The following is a 22204-nucleotide window of genomic DNA, read 5'->3' as shown; positions in this document are numbered from 1 at the left end:
CAGTAAACTCTTTCAGGGTTGAACTGTCTTGCACAATAGATGGGAGGGAAGTTACAAGAAGGCTTAGTATAGGGTGTAGGTTTGCTTGCTGAGCTGTAGGTTTGATATCCAGACGTTTCATTACCTGGCTAGGTAACATTATCAGTGGCAACCTCCAAGTGAAGCGAAGCTGTTGTCTCCTGCTTTCTATTTATATTTTTCTCCTGGATGGGGTTCCTGGGGTTTGTGGTGATGTCATTTCCTGTTCATTTTCTGAGGGGTTGATAGATGGCATCTAGATCTATGTGTTTGTTTATGACGTTGTGGTTGAGATTTGTTACCACACTTTTAGAAGAGACCATCACACACACACCAACCACCATCAATCACATTACCAACAAAAACATCATGAAGCAAGTGGACCTGTGCCTCACCACCCACTTCACTTTCAACAACATAGTCTACAAACAAACCAATGGCACACCCATGGGATCTCCGCTATCAGGATTCATAGCAGAAGCAGTAATGCAAAGACTAGAACAAACAGCCCGACCAACCATCAAACCAAATATCTGGGTCCGCTACATAGATGACACCTTTGTCATCACAAAACGAAACAAGATAGAAGAGACATTTAACATCATCAACAACACCCTCACAGGCATAAAGTTCACCAAGGAGGAAGAAACCGACAACAAGCTTGTATTCCTGGACGTCATAGTCGAAAGAAAGGACAACGAACTACAAACCTGCGTATACAGAAAACTGACAAACACTGAACAAATACTTAACTATACCAGCAATAACCCCAACACACCCAAACAAAGCTGTTTCAGAACACTACTCCAACGAGCCACCACACACTGCAGCACAGACGAACTTCAGAAAATAGAGGAGAACCACCTATACAACGTATTCCAGAAGAATGGATACTCAAAAAATACAGTGTCCAGATTCCTCAAGAACAAACCATGAGAAGCAGACCAAACACAGCTAGAAACCCTAACCACCTTACCATACATCAAAGAAGTTTCAGAAATGACAGCCAGAGTACTAAGACCTCTCGGAATCCTAGTAACACACAAACCCACCAACACTCTCAAACAAAAGCTAACAAACTTAAAAGACCCAGTACAACCCATGGACAAAACCAACGTCATCTACAAAATTCCATGCAAAGACTGCCACAAACACTACGTAGGACAAACAGGAAGAAAATTAGCCACCAGGATACACGAACACCAGCTAGCCACAAAAAGATATGACCCTCTCTCCCTCGTAGCCCTACACACGGATGAAAACAAACCACCATTTCGACTGGGACAACATATCTATCCTGGGACAGGCTAAGCAAAGACATGCCAGAGAATTCCTACAGGCCTGGCACTCCAACCACAATGCCATAAACAAACACATAGATCTAGAAGCCATCTATCAACCCCTCAGAAAACAAACAGGAAATGATATCACCACAAACCCTAGGAATGCCATCCAGGAGAAAGATATAAATAGAAAGCAGGAGACAACAGCTTCACTTCACTTGGAGGTTGCCACTGATGATGTTACCTAGCCAGGTAATGAAACATCTGGATATCAAACCTACAGCTCAGCGAGCAAACCTACACCCTAAACCTCAACCTGAGCTCAAACCTTGCAAGGTTTAGTATCTTTGAAATTGAAAACCTAATCAGAACTGGATGAAGTTTACCAAACAGAAGCAAGAAAGGAACTGGAACAGGCTTTGACTATTATTTCCTGATATTCTGTGGTGAGAGGTGTGTAGGGGGTGTGAAGGACTCTTAATGTTGTACTATTACTTAAAAAGGGGGAACACAGTAGGCTGAGTAATTATAGGCTAACTGGCTAATCTTTGGCATTGGGTGAATTAGAGGTATAGAGTCATAGAGATGTACAGTACAGAAACAGACCCATTGTTTCAACTCATCCATGCCTAATCTAACCTAATCTAGTCCACCTGCCAGTACCTGCTGCATATCTCTCCAAACCCTTCCTATTCATATACCCATCCAGATGCATTTTAAATGTTGCAAATGTACCAGCCTCCACCACTTCTCTGGCAGCTCATTTCATACACGTACCACGCTCTGTGTGAAAACGTTACCCCTTAGGTCTCTTTTATACCTGTCCTCTCTCACCCGAAACCTATGCCCTGTAGTTCTAGACTCCCCCACCCCAGGGAAAATACTTTGTCTATTTATCCTATCCAAGCCCCTCATGATTTTATAAACCTCAATAAGTTCACCCCTCAGTCTCCGACGCTCCAGGAAAACAGCCCTAGCCTTTTCAACCCCTCCAGAGCTCAAATCCTCCAACCCTGGCAACATCCTTGTAAATCTTTTTTGAACCCTTTCAAGCTTCACAATATCTTTCCAATAGGAAGGAGACCAGAATTGCACGCAGTATTCCAAAAATGGCCTAACTGATATCCTGTACAGCCGCAATATGACCTCCCAACTCATGTACTCAATACTCTGACCAATAAAGGAAAGCATACCAAACACCTTCCTCACTGTCCTATCTAGCTGCAACTCCACTTTCAAGGAACTATGAACCTGCACTCCAAGGTCTCTTTGTTCAGCAACATTCCCTCGGACCTTACCATTAAGTGTATAAGTCCTGCTAAGATTTGCTTTCCCAAGATGCAGCACCTCACGTTTATCTAAATTAAACTCTATCTGTGACTCCTCAGCCCATTGGCCCATCTGATCAAGATCCCATTGTAAACGGAGGTAATCCTCTTCACTGTCCACTACACCTCCAATTTTGGTGTCATCTGCAAACTTACTAACTATACCTCTTATGCTCACATCCAAATAATTTATATAAATGGTGAAAAGTAGAGGAACCAGCCCCCGATCCTTGTGGCACTCCACTGATCACAGGCCTCCAGTCTGGAAAACAACCCTCCAGCACCACCCTCTGTCTTCTACCTTTGAGCCAGTTCTGTATCCAAATGGCTAGTTCTCCCTATATTCCATGAGATTTAACCTTGTTAACCAGTTTTTCATGGGGAACCTTGTCAAACGCCTTACTGTAGTCCACATAGATGATGTCTGCCACTCTGCCCTAATCAATCCTCTTTGTTACTTCTTCAAAAAACTCAATCAAGTTTGTGAAACATGTTTTCCCACACACAAAGCCATGTTGACTATCCCTAATCAGTCCTTGCCTGTCTAAATATATGTAAATCCTGTTCCTCAGGATTCTCTCCAACAATTTGCCCACCACCGATGTTAGGCTCACTGGTCTATTGTTCCCTGGCTTCTCCTTACCACCTTTCTTAAACAGTGGCACCACATTAGCCAACCTCCAGTCTTCCGGTAACTCACCTATGACTATCGATTATACAAATATTCCAGCAAGGGTCCCAGCAATCACTTCCCTAGCTTCCCACAGAGTTTTCGGGTACATCTGATGAGATCCTGGGGATATATCCACTTTTATGCATTTCAAGACATCCAGCACTTCCTCCTGTAATATGGGAATTTTTCAAGATGTCACAATCTTTTTCCTACTTTCTATATCTTCCATGGCCTTTTACACAACAAACACTGATGCCAAATACTCATTTAGTATCTCCCCCACTTTCTGCGGCTCCACACAAAGGCCGCTTTGATGATCTTTGAGGGGCCCTATTCTCTCCCTAGTTACCCTTTTGTCCTTAATATATTTGTAAAAACCCTTTGGATTCTCTGTAACTCCATTTGCCAAAGCTATCTCATGTCACCTTTTTGCCCTCCTGATTTCCCTTTAAGTATACTCCTACTGCCTTTACACTCTTCTAAGAATTCACTCGATCTATCCTGTCAATACCTGACATATGCCTCCTTCTTTTTCTTAACCAAATCCTCAATTTTTTTAGTCAACCAGCATTCCCGACACCTAATTTTGAGAGATGTTGTTAATCATTATTTAGAAATACATTAATTACTTAGGAATCATCAGCACAGCTAAGGAAAAGTCTGATTAACTCGATTGAATTTTTAAAAATGAAATGACAAGGTCCAATTGGATATCAGCTTTATTAAAAAATAAGGTTTTCATCTCATGGCTTCCATATCAGATTGGTCAGAAAGAGAAGCGACAATTGGATCAAGTGTAATATGTTAAACCCAAAATTAGCTCAATGTCAAATAGGAAAGAGTAGCAGTTCATCAGTATTTTGAACCTGAAAATCTGGTTCCATTGAGATTCTGTAGGACTCAATACCGGTTTACCAATTTTCTTCTAATGAAGAAAACTATAGAATATAAGAAGATATCAGTGCATTAATCAAGAACAAGCTGCAAATATTATTTAATCCAGAGAAATGTGAGGCAATGCACTTGGTGAGAGCAAACAATGCAAGGAAAAATATCATATATGGCAAAATATTGTGGAGTGAAGAGAAACAGAAGGCCTTGAAATGCATGTCTACAGAGCCTGAGCAGAAGCAGGACAGGTAGATAAAGTTATTAAGGTAGCTTTGTTGGATATTCTCCTTTATTTGCTGAGGCGTAGAACATTACAAATGGAAGGCTTTTCTACAATTATTTAAACCCTAGCTCATCAACAGCCAGAGTGTTGTATATAGTTCTGGTCAGTGCATCCATGGTGGATGTGTTTGCACTAGAGATGATGCAATGATTTATGCAGATGTTTGCCAGAAATAGAAAATTATAGCTATAAGAAAAGGTTACAGTCTGTCCTTTTTCTGTTACAACCTTTTCGATGATATTGTACTATTTATGTCTTTTATGCTCCCAACTTCAGTTATTATCCATTTCTTTTAGTTCTAATTGGATTTTTCACTTACGGTGAAATAAATAAGTTTTCAGTTCTATATACATTTTTCTGCCAGTATTGTAGTGAAATGTTACTGAAATTAAATGGATTTTTAAAATTTAAGACTTGATCTTATACTAATTATTTCTGTATTTGCTGGAAAATGTATTATTATTATTCATACATGGTTGCCGATGCCAAATCAAGATAGTACAATTAAAATATCTGAAATGGATAACAACTGTTAAAAAACCAAAAGAACTGCGGATGCTGGAAATTAGAAACAAGAATACAAATTGACAGAAATGTTCAGCAGGTCTGGCAGCATTTGTGGAAATAAATCAGAGTTAATATTTTGGGTCCAGCAACCTGAAGAACAGCCTTAAGAAGGGTCACTCGACCTGAAACGCTAACTCTGATTTATCTCCACAGATGCTGCAGACCTGCTGAGCTTTTCCAGTGAGTTCTATTGGGGATAATATTTATTAATAGAAATCTCACTTACCTCTGTTTGGAATGGTAAGGCGGCCACCTAAAAAATTAAACGTTCCAAATGCGGTATTTGAAGCATCCCTCAATAATGATTTGTTGTTCATTTGCATCGAGAGTCTTGCCATAAGGTTTGAAGTATCAGAATGTACTGTACCATTGCGTAATGTATGCCTTTCATTTGCAAGCCGGTCCAGAAGGGGAGAGTTAGTCATTGGAATCTTGTCTGAGATATCTTGTCGTGAGCGGATTGAGCCTTGGTATGCTGAGGTGCTTGTGAGGTCAGGCTGAATTGTAAGCAAATGGGAGTTATCTATCAGAATGAAAACAGACAAGCCACTGTGAAAAATACTTTACATTTCATGAATTACTGAACACACTTTTAACACCAGAATAAGTTAATTGTATGTCCTCTGAATACAAACTGCATACTTCCTTCATTCAACAGGGTTTACAGCTTAAGGATTTTCAAACATCACTGATTGCAAAAAAAAATACAGCCATAATTGTGAAGGTTGCATTGAACAGATGTTCCAGTTTCATAGTTTGAAAATCAATTCATTCGAATAATTACAGTTATTTATATATAATAGGCAATCCACATCACTCGGTTGTTTCAAATTCATGGATATGTATTAACAATTATTGTCCTTTCCTTGAAAATTGGATTTTAGATTTTGATTACTTACAGTGTGGAAACAGGCCCTTCGGTCCAACAAGTCCACACCGACCCGCAACCCACCCAGACCCATTCCCCTACATTTATGCCTTCGCCAAACACCACGGGTAATTTAGCATGGGCAATTCACCTAACCTGCACATTTTTGGACTGTGGGAGGAAGCCAGAGCACCTGGAGGAAACCCATGCAGACACGGGGAGATCCACACAGTGGGTTAGATTTTTTAGATTACTTACAGTGTGGAAACAGGCCCTTCGGCCCAACAAGTCCACACCGACCCGCCGAAGCGCAACCCACCCATACCCCTGCATATACCCCTTACCTAACACTACGGGGAATTTAGCATGGCCAATTCACCTGACCCGCACATCTTTGGACTGTGGGAAGAAACCGGAGCACCCGGAGGAAACCCACGCAGACACGGGGAGAACGTGCAAACTCCACACAGTCAGTCGCCTGAGGCAGGAATTGAACCCGGGTCTCTGGTGCTGTGAGGCAGCAGTGCGAACCACTGTGCCACCGTACCACCCACATCTATAGATTTTCTATGTAGAAACTCTATAGTTGCTACAATACTGTCACATTGATATTTTGTTGCAAAAATCTATGTGTAACATCCAATTATTGCTTGTATTTAGAGATATTTTAGGGGCATAGAATGCCAAACTTCCCTCTATTACGCAGAACAGGTAATCTTTTTTCAGGTTTATGGACAATTTCCTTCTCACAAAAGTCCATTTCACAAATGGTTCAGTCAAAGTGTTGGATTCACAACATGCACGTGAGTTTCCATTGACAAGATTGTACATCTCTTCCAGTTTAGAAAGGTGTTGGGGTAGGTAGAACCTGACAAAAATAATAAATAAAGTCTCAAGAAAGTTGTTCAGGTATATCTGAATCGAATAAAGTGGGTTAAGCAAGAGAAATTGTTTCTGTGCTGAACCATTGTAGCCAAGAGGTAAGCGGTCAAAGGCTTAATTTGAATTTTAAATTGCTGTTATTAATTTTCAGGCCAGTTCCTTGATTCATCTATCCCTTCCTCTCATTTTCCTTAAAATCTAATAACAATCTTCCAAAAAAACCTAATAATAATAGACAAATAGGAATGACTAACCTTGTTTTGGTGTTTTAATGTTCACAGGTTGGAATCCTGTTGTTAAAATTGAAGAGTCAGTTACATCAGAATCAAAATCTTGCTTTTTTCTTCGATATACGAGGATTACTACAACCATCAGTAAGGTTAGGCATACAGCTACTGCCACCACACCAGTGTATAGTGCAACATCACCAGGTACTGTAGAAGCTAAAAAAAAAAATTAAAATGTCAGTAAATGCACATCATATTTCAAAAAAGTAAGGAATGGTAAATCCTTTGATTAGAATACTTGCAAAATCAAAATTGAAATTGATGTGATTAAGTATTATTTAAGATACTCATCATCTCAAGTTATCCATCATTATTATTAGTTTAATTTCTATATTAAATGACATCTACAGTATTAAATCCCCAAGCATACATTATTTAATTGAAAATTAAAATTGTGAGAAGAATAAAAATCTCAAAACATACTTTCTTAGCAATTTTGTTGAAGACTTTAAGGGGATCAAGGGTTACAGGGAAAGTTAGGCGAATGTGTTTGAGAAATGTATCAGCCATGATTGAGTGACAGAGGAACCTTGATGGGCTGAATGGCTTAATTCTGCTCCTATACCTTATGGTCTTATAGAAAATAATTTGTAGTGTAATAGTGCTCCCATTCCTCAAATGCAACTGTGAGCATTCAATGGCATTGCATTGATATTGAACACAGAACAGTACAGGCTCTTTTGCCCACCATGTTTGTGCCAACCATGATGTTATTCTAAACTAATCCCATCTGCCTTCACGTGGTTCATGTCCCTCTGCTGCTTGTCTGTCTAAATGCCTCTTAGACATTGAAAACATATCTGCTTCTACCTGGTAGTGCATTCCAGGCCACTGCAGCAGACAGCTGGAACTGACAACTGGAAGCGGCAGAGACAAACCACTATAAATGCCGGAGAAGCTCTTCACAGGATGCTCCCAAGCACTGAGGATGTCACCTAGACAGGGGACGAAACTTTTGCAACACAAATTCCCAGCTCAGCGAACAGAACCACAACACCTAAAACCTTCTGTGTAAAAACCTTGCCTTGCACTTCTCCTTTAAACTTACTCCATCTTACCTTAAATCTATGTCCCCTCATATTTGACATTTCCACCCTGGGAAAAAAAAAGACTCTGACTATCCACCCTGTTCATGCCTTTCATAATGTTACATATCTTATAATTTTATATATTCTATTATCAGGTCACCCCTTAGCCTCTGACACTTGAGGAAAATCATTCCAAATTTGCCCAATCGCTCCTTATAACTAATACAGTCCAATCCAGATAACATTCTGGTAAACCTCTTTTGCACCCATTCCAAACCACCTCATTGTTCCGATAGGGTGGTGACCAGAACTGTACACTATACTCCAAATGGGGCCTAACTAAAGTTTTATACAGCCCTAACATGATTTGCCAACTTTTAAATCCACGGCCTTGACGGAAGAAGGTAAACATGTCACATACCTTCTTTCTACCTTACCCACATGTATTGTCACTTCCTGGGAGCTATTGACTTGCACGTCAAGTGTACATCAAAACTGCTAAGGTTCCTACATACTTTCATCTTGTATTTGATCTCCAAAAATATATAACCTCACTTGTCTGGATTAAATTCCATCTACTATGTCTCTGCCCTCCTTTCCAATTGATCTGTATTCTGCTGATAATCCTTTTTATGTTGCAAACAACAGAGATCCCGGCACTGAACCTTGTAGGACACCACTGGCCACAGACCTCTAGTCAGAAAAACATCCCGCAAAATTACCCTTTCATTTTCATAACTAAGCCAATTTTGTATCCAACTTGCTGACTCACCATGGACCCTGTGTGACTAAGCCTTCTGGACCAGAAGGTACCTTGTCAAATGCTTGAGTAAACTCCATGTAGACAACATTCACAGTCCTATCCTCAATCATCTTCACCACCTCCTTAAAAAAATTGACCAAATTTGTGAGGCAATACCTCCCTTGTATAAAGGTATGATGACTATTCCTAATAAATCTTTTCCAAATGTCACCACACCCCTCCCTAACCTTACCATCATTCTAGTCCTTCCCCTTGGTGAACACCAATATGAATTAATCATTAAGGATCTCACCCACTTCCTTTGGCTCCACACATACATTTTCTTCCTGGTGCTTGAGTGCACCTACCCTTTTCCTTGGTTATCCTTTTGCTCCTAATTTATCATAAAATGCCTGGGGATTCTCCTTAATCATTTTTGCCAAAGACATTTCATGGCCCCTTTTAACCCTTCTAATTCCTTGTTTAAATTCTTTCCTGCTTTCTTCATATTCCTCAAAGACCTTGTCTAATTTCAATTTCCTAAACCTTACACTTACTTTTCTTGCTTTTTGATTAAAATTTGACAATTGATATAAATAGATTTTGTAATACTTATTAGCTAATGTCAGAATAAGACTTGACAATTTGATGAAAATAGATTTTGAAAATATTCAAAATGAACTATTAAATTCTCATGTAAAAACATAGCTCCAAATAAAAGCATCTTTCATAAATTATATGTTGAATAATGATCAAATGACCAATGCTACCACACACCATGAAACATATTAATAAATATTTGTAAAAATTCACTTCCTTTAACATAACAAAAATGACTTTCATACTTTGATGCACAGAGCATCAGAAGACATTTAGATGAGCTGCAAAGACCAGTTTTGCAGATGGTTCATCCTTTATAGAAGCTGCCTGGTTTTGGAAGGGAATATTACCATCCTTCTGAAGGCCATGAAGACAACATGTGCTGAGTTTAACTTTGGGGTCATTACATCTCAGGTAAGATTGAGAAGGCAGGGCCTTCATAGTGACCTTAGTTGATGTGGGAATTGAACTTATGCTGTTGGCATCACTGTGCATTGCAAACCAACCATCCAGTCAATTTAGCTTATTGATCCTTACTCCCATTTCAGTGAAAGCAGTGGAAATTAAAATTATGTTTTCCATGCCAGGAAGCTGATCTATAATGTTAGATTTCCACCCAGGCATATATTGAAAACCTATTCATTTACATGAAGCAAACTACACTGTACTTAAAATGTAGCTATTTTGTATGAACAAATATTCTAAAGGCATGAATGACAAATCACTTGTATTATTGTGCAGTTAAATGAAGGCGAACTTTTGGTCAGAATTCCCTGCATTTCTTTGCATAATATCTGTGCTGTTGTTTATATCAACTTAGCAGAAAAAATTCAGAATTCTCACAGTGTAGAAGGAGGTCATTTGTCTATCGTATCTACACGGGCCCTCCAAATAAACATCATGATTTAGTACCACAGTTTTACATTTTCTCTATACCCTTGCACAATGAATGATTAATTAAATAGAAACAATGCTCTCCTGAACATATCAATTAAACCTGCCTCCACCACACTTCCAGGCAGTGTATTCCAGATCCAACCCAGAATTATTGTGTAAAAAAGTTATTTCTCACCGTGCTTTTGTTTGTTTTGCAAATCATTTTAGATCGTGCCCTCAGATTCTTGATCTCTTTATGAGCAGGCCCAACTTTTTCCCATCTATTCTATCCAATCTCAAGATCTTTTGAAGTTTTACATTGTTCTCCTCACAGTTTACAATGTTTCCAAGTTTCATACCATCAGCAAACACACTATGATCTAGATCATTAATACATATCGGAAAAGCAAACACCTGGAGAACTCCACTACAAACCTTCCTGCAGCCTAAAAATATCGATCGATCATTATTACTGTCTGTTTCTTATTGCTGACTAAATTTTGTATCCACATTGATAGTGTCCCTTTTAATCCATGAGCTATAACTTATCTCACATGTCTATTGTGTGGCATTGTGTTTTAGAACATGACCATTGCACAAAGCAATGCCATACCACCTGGGCTGAAGTACATTTCCGCAGTTCCCTTATCCATATCCAAGTCTTGCTATAATTCTCTCCCACTTTTATGTTTTGATATAACTCAAATTGAGGCAATTGTTTACATGTTTTTGATCATGTTTCTGCAATGTTCTCTTTCTTTGTTCCAACTAGAGTCATGCTCATCTGATTGGTTGGGACCTTATGAGATGCAAGAACATAGGATTTGCAGGGGAAAACATGTCTTTGCCTTGAAGCATAGTTTGCAATTTTAATGTTTTCTGGAGGTCTGTGTACACCACACCAATGGCACTACTGCTATTGGGCCTATTATCTGTTCAAAGGACTCCAGCAAGTTGAACACAACTTTACCATTCAAAATTCATGCTGAACCTTCCTAATCAACTCACCTTTTACCATGTGATTACTAACTCTATGCCAAGTAAGTGTTTCTAGAAGCTTTACCACTACTAAAGTCAAACTAACTGGTCTGTAATTTCCAGGCTCATCCTTATGTTTTTTTTGAGCAAGGGAGTGATGTTTGCAATTCTCCAGTCTTCTGGTATCTCCCGAATCAATGGAAGATTATGGGCAGCACCGCTGCAATTTTTTTGCCTCAACAAATGAATAATTCAATCTAATGTGCAAGAATGCTTTCAATTAAGAGATAAGTTTAGATTGTGTACTTCAGTCCTGAAGTGAAGCTTACATCAGTGAATATCTGACCTTGAGGTACAGGAGCTAACTGAACCAACCAAACACTGCTGTTAACAAAATGGATTGACCGTTTGACTTTGAGCCCAGTTGAACCAATTCTGAGATTGGGCATGGAAAAAAAAAGTCAACCCTCAAGGTCAGGCGGAGACCATTTTTTAATGTGGTGATTTACATAGTCTTACTTCAATTCGATATGGTACTGTTTCACTTCAAATTAATGTGAAGTCATTGTTGAGTGACATTGAGTATAGCATTGAAAGCTGATCAGGCTTCATGTGTTCTCAATTATTATGTTAACTTTGGGAACATGAACACGAAGACTGGCTTCTTGCTGAGAACAGGTATCAGAACATTTATTCAAAAAGCAACTTTCCAATCCTACCACGGACATGGTATTTGTCTGGGCACAATTTAAGTTGACTAGCTGACTTTCTTGATGAATTACAAAGTATAGCAGCTATTCAAGGTTGAACTGATGTCACACTACTGTAATCACTTAGCTCTCTTAAAGGTACATGCTTTCCTGATCATAGATACATGCAATGTCACACCATGCTTCACTTTCCTTCAAAAAACAGCACTTCTCCCATGAGAACCATGCACAGATCAAAAATAACAGTGATGCATTTACACTCAATATCTTTCTACGTGAAGATGATACTTCAACAGGCATTTAATCTGACTGGATCATTTTTAAATACAGTTCTCAGGATGTTATTGCATATCCTCACGCTGTGTATACTATGTTTTTTGCAGATTGGTATGGACTGTATACTGAATGTGTTATCTTTAAACAAAATACATTTACACTCAATATCTTTCTACGTGAAGATGATACTTCAACAGGCATTTAATCTGACTGGATCATTTTTAAATACAGTTCTCAGGATGTTATTGCATATCCTCACGCTGTGTATACTATGTTTTTTGCAGATTGGTATGGACTGTATACTGAATGTGTTATCTTTAAACAAAATACATTGTCTGAATTATCATCTTGGGACACCAGGAGATAACCCTATGCTATTTGAGTGTATCTTCAGTTCTGTTCTAGAACATGACCATTGTACACAGCAACACTATGCCATCTGGTCTGAGGTACATTTGCTCAGTGCCCTAACCCGTATCCAAGTCTTGCGATAATTCTCTCCCACTTTCATGTTTTAACATAACTGAAATTGAGGCAACTGTCTACATGTTTTTGATCATGTTTCTGTAATGTTTTCTTTCTTTGTTCTAAGAAGAATCATGCTCATCTGATTGGTTGGGAATTTATGAGATGCAAGAACAGTACATGCTTATCTTCCCCTCCAAATCTTATGTTCAGAAGATGCCTTGAGATATCGTTTGCAAGTTTAACATGGCAATCTTGAAGTCTTGTCGAATTGCCTTATACTTTGCGATCATCACTTTAACTGTGTCTACAGTACAATCTGCCAGATCTTTGGATTGTAAATAATGTGGAAAAGGTGGTGATTTCACCATTTCCTCCACATATTTGAAGCAGCTTGCTAACAAAAAACAATTGTCTGACATGGTCTGTTGTGGTACACCAAACATGCTGAGGATAGCAATGACATCCTTGATTTGCCTGACAAAAGTAAACTGGGCAAAGTAATCTGTCACCAACGGTGACCTGCCAAAGTAAATTTTAAATTAATCAATGGAAATCTTGGATCATGGTTCAAAAGGGAATTTCATGTTGCATAAGTATTTTTTTAATACTGTTGTAATTGATGAAATTGACATGCCTCACAAGATCGTAACAATCAATGTCTTTTGTGATGTCAGGTCAATATACAGATTGTATTTGCATTTTTGTTACATAGGTCATTTAGCCCATTGAAACTGCACTGACCCTCTGAAGAGTATCCTACCTAGCCTCAACATCCCACCTTATCCCCTTAACCACTCATTTAATCATGGCTAATCTACCTAGCCTGCAGATCTCTGGACATGACAGGGCAATTTAACATAGCCAATCCATCTAACCTGCACATCTTTCGACTGTGGGAGCAAACTGGAGCCTGCAGAGGAAAGCCACATAGACACAGGGAGAATTCACACAGTCACCTAAAGCTATAATCAAACACAATCCCCGGTGCTGAGGCAGCAGTGCCAACCACTGTGCCTCCATTTTCTCTGATGGATTTCAAACTGCAACAAATATTGTAGTTGGAGCTGATTTAAACAAGATTACCCCATAGCATGATGTCATACTGAATTTCAAGAATTAACTCTCTTTATGGTACAATACTTGTTTTTCATAGAGGCATGTAATATCACAACAATAGTGTACCATTTGCACAAGCTTGGCTCAAAACAGGAGATTTCGAGATCCACAAGAAGAAAAACTAACCTGATCGACAAGAAGCAGAAATTCAGGGAAAATCCTCCACTTGGGATTACCTCACCTGTTGTGGAGTTTGAACTATAGAATATCCTTCATGACATCAATTGTTGGTACATTACACAGAGACTAGATGTGATGGATGGCTCACTTACCAGGCCCTATATTCACAGCTAACCACTTGTTTTACATTGCTTGTAATGAGTCCATCACAGATCTCAGCATCAGTTTTAGGATGATATGCTGTACAAGGAGATTGAATTCTTCCTTCTCATTCCCATGATAGAATGATTTTTCGCCCCCCTCGTTCTTCCAAACAAAGATATCATGGAACACTGTGAAATTGCTCTTCAAGCTACTACAATCATTTATATTTCATCCTACAAGCTGAATCTCCTTAAAATGCAGTCACTGGAAGATGGATTTTCAGCTTGTGGTGCTTTCAATTGAGAATAGTTAAATTCAGATCTAGTCAAAGATGCAGTTTGCTGTCTGCATTCAATTTTTCTGCGTAATATTATTTTCTCAATTATCTGTTGATCCCTGCCTGGTTTTGTCTTTGTGCAAGAAGCTAGTTCAATTGGGAAGTGGTGAATTTTAAATGATATGGCTTCTTGCAATGGCCATGCAATTTTGAAATTTTTTAGAAAGGCTAATATGCATTCCAATCATTTGTAGTTTTGGCCATAGATGAAATGGAATTTAGAGAAAAGTGCTGCAAGCTGTATCAGAGGGACCGGAAGCAAATGACCAGCTAAACATCATTTAACACTTAACGATTGATGTTTCATGAGGCAAAGAAAATGGGTGAGACAGTTTCCCTACTTTGCACTCCAAGCGTCCTCCAGCTAGGCTAGTTGCGTAATTAAAACACAATGACTACAAATGTTGGAACTCTGAAATAAAACTACAAAGTGCTACTGCAGTTCAACAAATCGGGGAGCATCTACGGAGAAAATAAAACAGAGTAAATCTTTCAAGTCTGATATGATTCTTCTGCTTCTAAAGCTTTAATTTCATTTCTCTCTCCACAGATGCTATCTAACCTCTGGATTGCTGGTTGTAACAGACACAGGTCTGCTAACAGCTTTCAGCATCAAAGAAATGGTTAATTGGCCTTCAAAGTCACAAGCAGTGCGAGGCCTCTGTGGTAGATAGGCTACCAGTTTTCTTGACAAATCATATTGCTCCACAATTTCTGAAGTCCCCAGAAGAAACTGTTTTCAGCCATTGGCAACAGGCATGTTGATACTATTAATGATGTTTAGATTAGATTAGATTACTTACAGTGTGGAAACAGACCCTTCGGCCACACTGACCCGCCGAAGCGCAACTCACCCATACCCCTACATTTACCCCTTACCTAACAATTTAGCATGGTCAATTCACCTGACCCGCACATCTTTGGACTGTGGGAGGAAACTGGAGCACCCGGAGGAAACCCACGCAGACACAGGGAGAATGTGCAAACTCCACACAGTCAGTCGCCTGAGGCAGGAATTGAACCCGAGTCTCTGGCGCTGTGAGGCAGCAGTGCTAACCACTATGCCACCCATAAGGTAAAAGGTAAAAAAGCCAATACAAATCAGCGAGTCTGCAATCTTCTATCAAGTCCAGTTATTTTTCACAATTGCAACTTTACAATACCATCTAAGTGCTTGCAGATCAACCTACATGATATGTGCATTGTATGCATCTTGTGGAACTTTAAACTTCTGTGAAATTGTAGTGGAAATGCTGTATTATTTCATTTTTAATCTGTTTCCCTAATGTAATATCAATCACAAAGTGACTTCATATTTGGGGAGATGAGAGGGTGAGGTTCTTATGTAAAGCTAAGAGTACCACAATACTTAAATAAAAATTGCACTTTCAAAAAAAATTAATGCAATAATAGAAAATGGAACCTGAAATATTGAATAATTACTAAAACTTCTAATACGAAAAATGTTCATAAGTATTGTAAAGTATTGCAACAAATGCTTTAAAGAATCTCAATCATTCACTCAAGTATTTTAGTGATTATGAAAACATTCAATCATGTCATAGAACTAGAAAATATTATTAAATATTCATAGAAATATTTTCCCATATATTTTGGAGCTATGCCAAAGTCATGCATGTCTTATACTCAAGACTGAAAAATTATTCTTATTTGTCAAATCAACATCACCATTATGTTTGATTATTGTCAACTGCAATATTTTAGACAATCATTTCGATTTATGATCAGCATACTGCCAACGATGCATTACCACTTCAAATCTCGACACCACTACCTTTGGAGTTCACGGGGATTGGTTTTGGGGTGGAACCCTGATCTCCCTCAGGTTAAAGTTACTATTTGATGAAATCATCCACACTAACTTGGCTTCTGTATGCACGACACTGATTGCTACCTCTTCATCACTTTATTCAAACTCCTGACCATCTCCTAGCCACTAGTGTACCTATCTGACACAAAGTCATCAATATCTCAGAACGGTCTTTCAGAATTCTGGAAAACCAAATATAATCCCAAAATTTTCATTTTTTATTGTACACTTCACTGTCATTTCCTCTTCCTGGGATAGATGATCAAGCTGGAGATAACCATATGAAACATTGGTATTCTGTTCAATTCAGTGTGGAGCTGCAAATTACCTATTCCATGTTACAGATCATTTGCATTTTTATGGCAATGGACAAACTCTGTAGGTCTTTTGATATCAAACATGACTGAGAAGACAATGTCCCAACCATTTCTGAAAGATCAAGTTTTGTTGGTAAGGAAAAAGAGGTGATAGTATGATGCAAACAGGAGAAAAGCTGAACTCAGTGAGGCCTTATTGAGTTCAAATAATCATTTTTGACTGTCACAAGAGCATTAACCCATAGTACTGTCATCTCAAAATGACGGGGTGGACATAAATATTCCTGAAGTATGGATATGATCTGTGTAATTTCATGATCTTAAGTCTGTTTAAATACCCTATTCTTTAAAAATAATGAAAGTAGGCTATAACTGCCACAGAGAGTTTTCTTTAAAAAAATATCTCCACTGAACTGCTTTACTTCCATAATTACAAAGTAATTTGAATTCTTAATTACTTCTGTACTGAAATCTCCCTGTAACAAAGGCCAACATATTCCTTGCTTTCCTTATAGTCTTGTATCTGCAATTGAGTTGTTAGTGATTAACCCTCTGGTGCAGTCAGAATATTCTAGAGCCTGCTTTTACCTATATTGTGTCATTCTGTTGCCTTTGTTCTAACATCATAGAATCCCGACAGTGTGTAAACAGGCCATTTAGTCCTGACCCTCCGAACAGCATCCCACCCAGATCCATTCCCCTACATTTCCCTAGACTAATGCATCTAACCTATACATCTTTGGACTGTGGGAGGAAACCAGAGCACCTCGAAGGAAACCCACGCAGACAAGGAGAGAATGTACAAATTCCACACAGCCAGTCACCTGAGGCAGGAATCAAACCCATGTTTGTTGCACACAGGTACTAAGGATTTGCTCTATTTTTCCAGCCATTTGTGGTTTTACTTCAATTTTCAGCATTAGTTTTTATTTTCTTTCCCCTTTGGTTCTCCAGCTTGTAATGTCACATCATAGCCTGCAATCATAAGCACATTCTCATAGTATCACATTCCATATGCACTGTACTACTTTCTTCCAATGCTCAGTACATATTGCCTTAACACAACACTCAAACTACTTTCATATCTAATGCTCATGAGGATATTTTGAACAGATTTCAAAGTAATTAATTTTCCCTGCATTTCTCATATCAAGAAAGTATTTTGAAGCCATTTTGTAGAGCAATAACATTCTAAATTTCTGCGATGATAGATGAATAATTATTGTCAGCATTAATTGATCACACTAACAAGGCATGAATGGTCTACTCACATTCTGTTAAGTCTGCTTGGCACAATGAAAAGCTTTTCTAATGTTACTTCACTGAATCTTTGGGAGACACTCACTTTAAGGTTATTCTCCTGAGTGCTTTCCAGATTTGCTGACATCTATTTTGGGTTGAGTTGTACAGTAATGTTTTCTGCCCAGACCTCTCTTGCTTCTTTGTATGTTATCAGTTTCAATCTTGATTTAATGTCATATAGCTACTTGAAATTCTACAAATGTTTGAAGCCAGAGGTAAGATGTTTCTAAAATAGGGAGTTGAAATCCAGTGCTGAACGCAGATACAGCATAATGTTATCTCTCCCAAAATATGTAGTTCCTTTTCTAAAAGGGCTATAGTTTCCTTCACGAATGCAAGAACATTAACGTATCATTAAGAAAAGAAACTAACTTCTTTGTTGACTAAATAGAATTTTGAAACTTTGAAACTTTAAAATAACAATTCATGAGCACTAAAATTGCTCAATCATTTAAAGTGAGGTTACTAAAATAAATCTGATGTACAATTTGTCTTTGAGAAAAATGAATTAAATGCTCCAATATTTATCTTTGCTGTACAATCTGAGTAAAATAAGGTCGGAATCCTCCATTAACAAGCCAATTACATCAAAATTATTCAACTTACACCTAAATTTTGAAAGACACAAGATGAAAGTGTTTGACCAGTAAACATAAATTATATTGACAAATGGGAAAATTCATTAGTACGTACATTTATTTTCTCATTACCACACTTGGCACTACTTCAGTATGAACATTTCTGTTGGTGAAAATGAAATCTGTTTAATTACATCTGGAGAGACAGATGCTGGGAGACTTAGTTCATTATGATGGATGACAACGATTAGACATGCATATTAAGTACCCTCTATATTGATAACTTTCTTGTTTAGTAAATCAATAACTATCGCATATTTAGTGATTTCTTAGGTGATATGTAAACTGTGCAAATTAATAATGTTAATGCAAGAATACTAGAAGCAGTACAAGTAGGTTATAATATCCACTGATTACACTCCAAAATTCAATATCATTATGACTGGACAACATCAACTCATCCTCATCTCAGACCTAAACAGCTGACCATTCATTCTGAGATCAAAATTCCCAATTCTAGAAGTTTCAGGCAAGCAACAACTTTTCACCCCTCCCTTCCAACCTCCTGCACCCCCCACCAATAAATCCCTTGTCCTGTCTTCTTTGAATCTTTATACATAAAGTTCCTATTTTAAGTTGATTCATTTAACATCTTTTTTAACATTATCTATATCATGAGGCCCATATCCATACTGAGTGTCAGGACTTCTGCCTTAGTGTTGTTTCATGCCAGGACTGATATATCATCATGTGGCCTCATTGGTGCCACTTTGGAACAAATTTGAGAAGTGTGTCCAACAGAATTTTTTTCTTTCAGTTTTCAAGTCTTCAAAAAAATATTTTTACCTGTAGAATTTACTTTTTAAGTGTGACGTAGAAGCCTGGAATGTTCACTTCATATGTAGAGATGCAGTTCCTGACTCTGCAAATCTTAAGAGCCCCTTAGTCATCCTCTGATTAATTAAGATTTGAGTTTTTAAATTTGAGACTGAAGAATGAAAAGTATATGTTGACAGACTACTTGGGGTAGCTGAAAATGTGTTGCTGGTTAAAGCACAGCAGGTCAGGCAGCATCCAAGGAACAGGAAATTCGACGTTTCGGGCCGGAGCCCTTCCCGGCCCGAAACGTCGAATTTCCTGTTCCTTGGATGCTGCCTGACCTGCTGTGCTTTAACCAGCAACACATTTTCAGCTCTGATCTCCAGCATCTGCAGACCTCACTTTTTACTCGAAGACTACTTGGGGTATAATGGTAAGAACAGTTCTCGGAAATAATGAACAAACCAAACAAATTGCATAAGGTGTTTGATTTTTAAATGCTGGCTTTGCAAGTGGAATAATATCCTGGACAATATGGAATAATCACAGACCAAAACCAAACTTGATGATTATTAAAACAAAGATGAACACCTGAATGCTCATTACAAAATGAGCAGGGTGAGAGGTGGCAGTCAGAAAGCTTCAGCATTACTCATGGATGGTTTGAACATTTCAAAAAATCATTCCGCTCTACATAACATTAAAGATATTAGCCAAGTGGCTAAGCTAAAGAGGCTGATAATTCTCTGCCTATTTAAATAGAACTACTGAAGTAGCTGATACTCACCAAAATAACTCCACAATATTGATGAAATGGGTAAATATTGGAAACATTTGCTACAGAGAACATATTTCTCCAAAGAGAGGACAACCCCAGATTTAAAACTGTCAAAGATTGCCTGACTGTTCTGCTTATTGAAAATGCTGAGAAGAGTCTTCAAATCAATTTGTGCATTGATTCCTCGGGAAGCTGTGATTCAATCAAAGTTGTTTCAATTAAAATCATAATTTTAAAGAATGTAATTAAGATTTTAAAGAGGGGATTATACTATGTTCCAATGAGGTCCCTTCACTTTCCTCTAAATTCCAGAAAATCTCTAAATCTATTTAATTGCTCTTCTGCCCTTTCATCCAGGTAATCAATCTAGTGAACCATTATTGGATTGTCTCCAAGGCAAGTACATATTTTCTTGTGTAAGGTTACCAAAAATTCTCTTCAAGGTGTGGTTACACTAAATCTTGATACAACAACAGCAAGACTACCTTACCCATATACTCTAAATACATTGGAAATGAAGACTGAGATGTAATTTATCTTCCTAATTGTTGTATCTGCATGATAGCTTTCTGTGGTCTGTTCAAGGACACTCAATTCCCTCTGAAAATGTTCTATCAGCCTGCCTTGTTTACATTTAAAATTTTCTCCACTAGGTTTCATAATCTTCTTGGTGAAGTGAATCATGTCCCTGACATTTGTCATAAGCCACATTTTCCTATTTTGTCTCTTATTTCCTTTGTGATCCAGGAAGCATTAACTTGTGGTAGTCTACCTTTTCTTTTCAAAAGGATATGCTTAATTTGTTTCCCAGCTATCTTTGTACTGAAGGTCTTCCATTGCTTAACGTCTGCAATTGTATTTTCCAATTCACCCTAGGTTCTTTCTTAACTCACTGAAATTAATTCTCCCATCAACCATTTCTTCCTTCAACATTTTCTCATTTCTTTTCATAATCACTCTAACCAAATTATGTTGTCATCACTGTTAGACAGATGATCTCCTACTGTCACATCTTCCACTTGTCCCACCTCAGTTCTCAGAGGCAATGCCAACATTACTTTATGATTTTGAGATGTCGGTGTTGGATGGGGTGTACAAAGTCAAAATTCACACAACACCAGGTTATAGTCCAAATAAACCTGCTGGACTATAACCTGGTGTTGTGTGAATATTAACATTACTTTATGCTTTATTGGCCTGGAGACCTGCTCAGGAATCTCTTCAATATGTATTAAAAGTTACCCTTCTTCCCAACAATAATAGCCCAGCTTCCACTGATAAACATAAAATTTGTGATATCTAACTCTCAATGAGAAAATTTCACACTGAAATTGGTCTGGATTTTAAACCAGAAGTGAAAGCAATTTTCCAATTCACTACACTATCTATTTGCTGCATAAATTCATTCAATTATCATTAACCATATTTCTTTTAATGTATTAAACTTCAAAAAAAAAACATCTGGAGATCTGATAAAGCTTTCAATTTATTTCTTCAGCAAATTCTCAAAGACTTACTCAGCAACTGTAAATGCCTTACAAATAACATTTAGGAAACGGATACACTAATTTAATTTTAGAATAATTTAATTTATGGTTTCTAAGAGAATGGCATTATAAACAAGATTTTGATATTCTGTGACAATATATCTCAAAATATGATGCTCTTGGATAGTAATATTTCAAATCTATTGAGGTATAGATGCAATCCAAATAGAATTTAAAAACTGGATTAAGAACTTTTTTTAATAACACTGTTATTGAAATATTAAAAGTAAGTAATTTGAAATTTATCTGAGCTTGAAAAGGCAACTTATTAAACAAACTATTGATCCAATGTTATTTGGACATTAATGTTAGAGTGTTTACTTGTTTCATGTTCATTGAAATATACAATTCAGAATGTTCAGGATTATAACTGACAAATATTTCATAACTTTAATGTGTCAAAGAACATTTTAAATCATTTATTTACTTTTCCACTTACTATAACAAAATTTGCAAGCATAAATTAATGTTTAGTCAATGATTGTCTTATATCCTACTTAAACTGACCAAATTTCTATCAGATTTTCTGAGTCTGGTAGTTGTTGATCCATTCTTAT

At 37.7% G+C, this 22204-nt stretch overlaps 1 protein-coding gene across 1 annotated transcript in view; it reads right to left on the bottom strand.

Moving 5' to 3' along the window:
- The window catches only part of unc5a (unc-5 netrin receptor A), a 294221-nt gene that overhangs the window by 91063 nt on the left and 180954 nt on the right, over nucleotides 1-22204 (bottom strand). The window contains exons 8-9 of the mRNA XM_060837501.1: nucleotides 7048-7236; nucleotides 5270-5566 (exon numbers count right to left, since the gene is read on the bottom strand). Coding sequence (XP_060693484.1) covers nucleotides 5270-5566; nucleotides 7048-7236 — 486 coding nt within the window. The remainder of the gene's footprint in view (nucleotides 1-5269; nucleotides 5567-7047; nucleotides 7237-22204) is intronic.

Source organism: Hemiscyllium ocellatum, chromosome 16 (assembly GCF_020745735.1).
Source record: "Hemiscyllium ocellatum isolate sHemOce1 chromosome 16, sHemOce1.pat.X.cur, whole genome shotgun sequence".
In the NCBI taxonomy this organism is placed as follows: domain Eukaryota; kingdom Metazoa; phylum Chordata; class Chondrichthyes; order Orectolobiformes; family Hemiscylliidae; genus Hemiscyllium; species Hemiscyllium ocellatum.
Note: the sequence above shows the minus strand (reverse complement) of the source record. Positions and strands in the feature narration are given on the sequence as shown.